Source organism: Carassius auratus, chromosome 32 (assembly GCF_003368295.1).
Source record: "Carassius auratus strain Wakin chromosome 32, ASM336829v1, whole genome shotgun sequence".
Taxonomy (NCBI): domain Eukaryota; kingdom Metazoa; phylum Chordata; class Actinopteri; order Cypriniformes; family Cyprinidae; genus Carassius; species Carassius auratus.
In genome coordinates, this window is record NC_039274.1 from 27871930 (window position 1) to 27878936 (window position 7007).

The following is a 7007-nucleotide window of genomic DNA, read 5'->3' on the forward strand; positions in this document are numbered from 1 at the left end:
CCTGGCTTGTCTCTCACTGACCTGTGAGACGGACATAATAAAGTGTGAGTGGCCGTCACTTTAACCGTCTGTGACAAGCCATCCCAGCCTGGAGTACATCTGTGTCAGGCAGCTCTGCCATCAGAGCCTGAGTCTGGATGTGGGCTTTCACTGGCGAAGTTGTATCCGTCCACATTGCGCTCCTGGGATGGCCCCAGCACCCCACTGCTGCAATATGGCCCTGGTATCCAGCGAGGTCACAGGGCAAGAAGGAGGCAGAGCCAAAGGCCAGCTGTCATACACTAGGACCAGAGGTTCAGAGATTTTTTTTCCTTATTTTTTTTACTACTTGCATTCAACTATCTACCTACAAAAAAAAAAAAAGATTGTCACTGTACATTTATCACAATGACACACTGGTTGGATAGATAGATAGATAGATAGATAGATAGATAGATAGATAGATAGATAGATAGATAGATAGATAGATAGATAGATAGATAGATAGATAGATAGATTAGTTAGTAAAAATATAACTTCTAGAAGTGACATTGTTACACCTGTAAGATGACTTATAATGACAATAATCATTAAATAATCAATAACCACCATTTAGATTAAGGACTACATTAGTGTAGTTCTGCTAAAACTGAAAATAAAATATGCATTATAAGCATGGAAAAATACTGCATAAGGAAGTATATGTTCTATGATTAAATTGTGCTAATTATGGAGACTGTACTATACTTCATGCAAATACCTTTTATTAATTTATTTTACATTGATATTTCAGCTTTTAATCACTTTATAAAAAAATACTGATTGTGATGCAATAAATGTTTGTTTCATGTCCTGCTATCATGCACACACACACATGCACACACACTCACTTCCTAGCTGTATAACAATAATTCTCATGTCAGGAACAGTCTGTTGGAGATTTGTCTGTCTCTCTCACTCAGTGTCAGCATGGATGGACCTTCTGTGTTACAGAGACAGAGCCTTCCTCTCCTGTTATAGGATATTTTGCTTTGTGTGTGTGTAGGTGTGTGTACCGAACGGTGTATTATTAAATGCAAAAATTGCCAGTAGTTTTCTTAAGGGGTGGGTTTAGGTGTAGGGTTGGTGTAGGGCGATAGAGAATACAGTTTGTACAACATAAAAACACTAACACACGAAAGAAATGTACACCTGCTACCTACCACATCTAAATGGTGTATATAACGTTCTGTGTTCTTCTTGGCAAACTGATGACACTGAATTTTGACGCACTGCCATAATAATTACATGTTCATTTCCCCTTGCCATATTTTTTGATTGTTTTATTTTTTAATTGTTAATAAAAGTTATTAAATACCTAAACATCCTACTTGTACAACTACTGCCTATAACTATGGAGAAGTCAATATTGCTGGTTACTGCTTTATTATATTTAGTAAAACTCTTAAAAATTGGATACTAGTAGACTTATACGTTACAGATCCATTGATATTTCATACAATAGCAACTAAAGCATCTCAGATACTGTAACATGGGAGCAGATGAGACGTGAGGATCCATACACAAGCTTTTACTGGACAGAGACTTGATTTACTTTATTATCCCCCTAGGGAAATATTGTCGCTTGTGTTTCACATGCACACGTACAGCAAGGATAATACACATAATACAAACATAATAGAGAATAAAATAAAATAGAACTAAGAATAAGAATAAGCAAACAATATCCAGAGGGCTTATCCAGGGGTAAACCATTATCCAGAGCAAAAGGGTCAAAACACGAGTAACAGCAAGGCAAGAAAAAGACTAAACTATGAAAAATAGAAACTGAAACAAGACTATGAAAATTAGAAACAGAGACAAGACTATGAAAACAAGGAATTGAAACAAGACTACAAAAACTAGAAACTAATAAAAGTCTAAGAGAACTAACACGGAAAGGCTTTTGTATCACAGCTATCACTAGGAGAGGGATATACGCAGAACAATACTCGGCCATGTGTGAGAGGAAGTCCAATGTTTATAAAGCGTGTCTAATGATTGTGCTGTGTGTGTGTGTGTGTGTGTGTGTGTAAATGGTGGCAGCTGTGTGTTCACTTGTTATCAGGTGAATGTGATATTATTGGTGCAATGGGGCATGGGAAATGTAGTCCAGGGTGTACTGTGTAGCGTGAGAGTCTGTATTGTGGATGATGAACTCTGGTGGTGAATTAACGGAAGTTTATTGACCTGATCTTGACAGATAAAGTGTAGTCAATCTATTTATTTTGCACTGCCCAAAGCCTCCACCAACAGAAATGGTTCTAAACAGAGCCAAATAAGTAATAGGGCCCATTCACAAAGAACTTGTTTTGTGCTAGAAAGTATTTTTATATAAAACATGCTTATTTTATAGTTGCGCTTATGTTCTTGTTGCGTTTTACACAAAATATGTTATTTTATCAACAAGGCACTCAAGTTAAAAGATGTTCAATATATAGGACCCATTTTTTTATATATATATTTTTTTAGATTAACATGTCTATGCTTCATTTTCCTTGAAATATCATATCTGGGTTGTACATTCATTCATTATAATTAACAGGTGAGATGATCAGCGGTGCTGAATTTTTATCTTTATCATTAGGAAAGGGACAAAAATATGGATAGAGTACATCAGTGAAAGACTGACCAGTGAAAGAGTAAATATGAGATCTAGACTCCACATCATAGAAGGAGACCAGACCCTCTTCATAATCCACAAACACCCCCACCTTCTGCGGCTTCACTCTCAGAGACAGAGAGACAAGAGGACCAGCACAAGCCCAATATTCATTCCCATTCCTCAGCCAAATTGCCCAGCATCCACACTGAGGGCGCATTGCGATCGGCCCCTTCCTGTTAATAGATTCTCTGGCCACTCCTAAAGTCCAGCCCGTCTTTCCTTTCACTTGAACCTCAAAATAATATCTCCCTGAGGAGAATCCCTCTTTTCCCAGGACAGAGGCACTGTAATCAAACCTCTCCGAGTTGTTTGGGAGCTTCTGTTTAACATCTCCATGTCTGACTTGTTTCCCATCATCAGACAGGATGAGATATGGATGAGCTGTATCAGGATCCAGAGTCACATCCACTGAGAGAGAGATCAGAGCATGTGAATCATATCTGCATACAAAGACCGTCATTGATTTAAAAGTGTTACATAAACAGATCACACATTACCTGCATGATGCTGCATCCACTTCATAACTGTAGAAGCAAACAAGTTTAGAAGTTATTAAAATATCTGTGTACAAGAGCTGTTTTCTCAGAAATGTATATTGTATATATGTAAATGATATTTTCTACTATTTCAGTGTTCATTTTCTTGAAAGCCTAGACCGCTAGATTCATGAGTGCTCTGGAGTACGTTTGTGAATAACTGAATAAGAAAATAAATAATGATTTGTGGAATGAAACTTGGCACCAAAAATAAATGTAGGCATGACTGTTGCGGACAACCATTGAAATTAAACTTGGAGTGGATTGAGATGTTATATTTAACAGGATAATGGTGTAATGGCTTAACTAGGCTGATAAAAAATAAAGAAGATACTAGCTACATAATTCGAGGGAACGCGATAGTAATCGTGTGCACGTTTTAGTAAATTGAGGGAATGAATTAGTAAATTGTACGCATAATTTATTTATTTTTTCTTGCATGTCATGTGCAGGGCTCCGTAACATAACAAAAATAGCCAAATATTCCATTTCTTGGTGCTCAAAACATCTCACAAAACTGTTTTCTTCAGCATTACCTTATTTTCCCCATTTACTAGAAATGACACCCAAGGGTGCTCTCGTCTGCACTGGAAAGTTTTCAGCATTCTCATTTAGAACACTCAGTTTTTAGTACAAATGTATTCATATCGTGCTTTGCTATTTGATACTGACTTACCAGTTTGACTGAGTTTCTTGTCTAGAGTTTCCTGAAGTTGAGTCAGAGCTCTCCTCAGAGTCTCCACACTCACATCAGTGTTCATACTGATCTCAGGCCAGCTCCTGGTGTGTGGAGGACTGTACAGGGATGGATCGATCTACAGCAGGAGAGAGGAGAAATCCCTCAGCTTGAGGAGTGTGAGTGTAGTCCTGTGATGTGAGCAGACAGAGAGACACTGACCTGTAGGAGCTGGAGGTGATCCTCAGTGTGTAAGAGACGATCCAGCTCAGTGTTTCTCATCTTGAGCTCAGTGAGTTCCTGCTGCAGCTCTTGAATGAGCTCTTCATCATGTGTCTCTGCTGCTTTCTGCTTCTCCTCCATCATCTCCAGCAGCTCGGCCTGACATCTCTCAATGGAGCGCATCAGATCGCCGAAGAGCTCAAAACTGGCTGCTTTCTTTAGCTCTGTGCTTTTCTGAAATATAAAGTTTTGCATGTAATCAAAACTGCTTTATCAAATAAAAGCATTGTTCCTCAAATATTGAACAGCTGCTCACTTTTCTGAGTTCTGCTGAGTGTTTGATGTCTAGAATCTTCCTAATTCTGTCCTGCATCATCTGCTGCATGTCTTTCTGTGTCTTCGCCAGCTGAGCCTATAGACAGACATGTACATATTTATATTTTATTAAGACATATTTTATCACTTTTTTTAAAAACATGTTTTTTCAATTTTCTGACAAAAGACCTTGTTGGCATATTTAGAACCAGATTACTGAAGTAAGTTCTGTATTTTTAGTAACTCGTGCCTTCATATTTTTACTCTCCACCTCTAGAGGAACAGTGTTGTGAGTCTTGTGGTCTCCATCAGTGCAAAACACACACACATACGTCTGATCATCTCTACAGAACAGCTCCAGAGGTCTCTCGTGTTTCTGGCATATATAGTCCTTTATATTCCCCACAGGGTCCATCAGTTTGTGTTTCTTTAAGCTCAGGACTCTCTGATGAGGCTCCAGATGGGTTTCACAGTAAGAGGTCTGACACACCAGACAGGACTTCAGGGCTTTCAGCTTTACGTCGTTGCAAATATCACAGAGAACAAAGTTTCTAAGACTCAACTTTTTCTCAAATATTTGTGCAACCTCTCTAAGTGCTGTGTTGGTCTTGAGGTTGGGTCTTTTACTGAATGTTTCTTTACAGTATGGACACTTGCAGTCCTGACTGCTGTTCCAGCACAGATTCAGGCAGCTCTTACAGAAGTTGTGACCACATGAAGTGTTGACTGGATCAGTGAACACATCCAGACATATAGAGCACTGAAGCTCCTCAGCTAGAGGACCAGTGGAGGATGACAGAGCTGACAAGAAAATACATAATAATAATAAATTATTACTTGCCGTTCCTGTCTGCACATATTAACAACAAGTTAAGCAATATCACACAGCGATGGGTATTGTTGTGAATACCAGTCAGCCAAATCACGGCTGTGCTTATCTTCATACCAACATAATTTTTATACAATTGCTTATATCAATAAACAGGAAATTAATATCAAGTAGCTTACATTTTAGATATAATGTAGTCAGTTAATCTATTTATTTTGCACCCCCAGAGCTTCAAAAAAAAAAAAAAAAAAGTTCTAAATGGAGTCAAAGAAGTAACAAGTTCCATTCACACAGAATGTGTTTTGTGCCAGGTCTACTGCTCAATTATTCTCAAATGTAAACATGCATCTTTTACATTTGCGCACACACTCTTGTTGCGTTTCATGCAAAACATATTGTTCTAAAAACAAGGCACTCAAGATGTTCAATATAGAAAACCCAGAAAAATGTTTCATTTTTTATTGTTGTAATGATTATTATTATTATTGTTGTTGTTCTTATTTTTTGCATCATTTATTATCTTGGTTATTGACTTACCTGGCGGTTTATCCATACGTTGTCTCCAGTTCTGTCTTGGTGAAGTTGGTAAAAATTCGGCCATTGCACTTCTTTTTATGTCTACAGGAAAAGGTGATTACATGTTTTTACTTCAAATGATGAAATCTGTTAATCACCTTGTTACCTCAATTTCTAAAATAAAACCAGAGTAATTATATTTTAAAGCTGTTGATCAACTGTAATTTGCCCCTTATTATTTTATTGTCTCATATCACATATGTATATATTTTATTATTACTAATTATTATAAATTTATATATTAATTCCAAAACTACACAAATTAATTACTGGATGTTAAAGATAATCTCTCTTTTTTGAATAAAGCAGTGATATTATCTAAAGTGCATCGCATTTCTAAAATTATTTGAATTGAATTCAGCAGAGTATTTTCAAATTGAATCTATGACGTGCACGTTTCTGTGTTTAGTCCACTGATCTATATAATGACTCTATTTGTTTTTATCTGTTCTCTGTTATAGATTAGTGAGTAGTTATATACTCTTACAGATCTTTAGTCAGTAGTTCACATAGGCTACTTCCTGTTTCTTTAAATAACGCTTAAACAATGACACCCATTAAACTGTTTTAACCCTACACATAGGCTATTTTCCAAAAGTGAGACCTTTTAATAGTGCACATCTTAACTAGTTGAATAAACTAGTTGCTAGATTGCTTTAACCTGATTTGATTAGTTAGACATAATCAGGTTTAAATCAATTTCACTTGCATGTCCATTACTTACCTGAGAGTAGCAACTGTTTCACTTTCGTCTTTGCACTACTCAGAAATACATAAGCTTATTGTTATCTAAAAACCTTCCAGATTGTTATTCGTCAGTGTTGTTTCAGTTTTAAGGCGGTAGTTCATCCTCGGATGTAATAGGTTTGTGTATCAGTCAGTCAAATCTGACGTAGGCTACACTCAAAGATCAGAGGATCATATTATTTCCGGCGTTCTGTCGATTTGTACTACCCTGTCAGATGTTGTCACCTTCCATTAAACAGTGTATACAACGAAAAATGCTACCTGTGAAATTATGGTTTACAAACATCTACACCTACCCCAATCCTTATATACTCCCCCTTACAGTAATGCAAATGCATCATGTGTTATATTCGCGGTTGTAGCTAGAAGGGATATTTTCCAATAACACAGAATGCTGTTAAGCTTAATCTAATGGGTCATCGC

At 37.0% G+C, this 7007-nt stretch overlaps 1 protein-coding gene across 1 annotated transcript; it reads right to left on the reverse strand.

Moving 5' to 3' along the window:
* Positions 1 to 1692: 1692 nt before the first annotated feature.
* Positions 1693 to 6674, reverse strand: LOC113051997 (E3 ubiquitin-protein ligase TRIM39-like). The gene is made up of 8 exons (XM_026216223.1): positions 6562 to 6674; positions 5799 to 5879; positions 4683 to 5233; positions 4434 to 4529; positions 4118 to 4351; positions 3896 to 4034; positions 3181 to 3207; positions 1693 to 3091 (listed from the first exon to the last, which is right to left on the reverse strand). Exons 2-8 carry the CDS (start codon positions 5860 to 5862, stop codon positions 2544 to 2546), a joined length of 1659 nt encoding a protein of 552 aa, XP_026072008.1. The 5' UTR covers positions 5863 to 5879; positions 6562 to 6674; the 3' UTR covers positions 1693 to 2543.
* Between the last annotated feature and the right edge of the window lie 333 nt (positions 6675 to 7007).

Coding starts and splice junctions, on each gene's coding strand:
- LOC113051997 (XM_026216223.1), bottom strand. CDS start 5,862: ATGGCCGAATTTTTACCAACTTCACCAAGACAGAACTGGAGACAACGT. Junction 4,530..4,682: donor TGGAGAGTAAAAATATGAAG/GCACGAGTTACT, acceptor GTCTGTCTATAG/GCTCAGCTGGCGAAGACACA. Junction 4,352..4,433: donor ACTCAGCAGAACTCAGAAAA/GTGAGCAGCTGT, acceptor TTTATATTTCAG/AAAAGCACAGAGCTAAAGAA.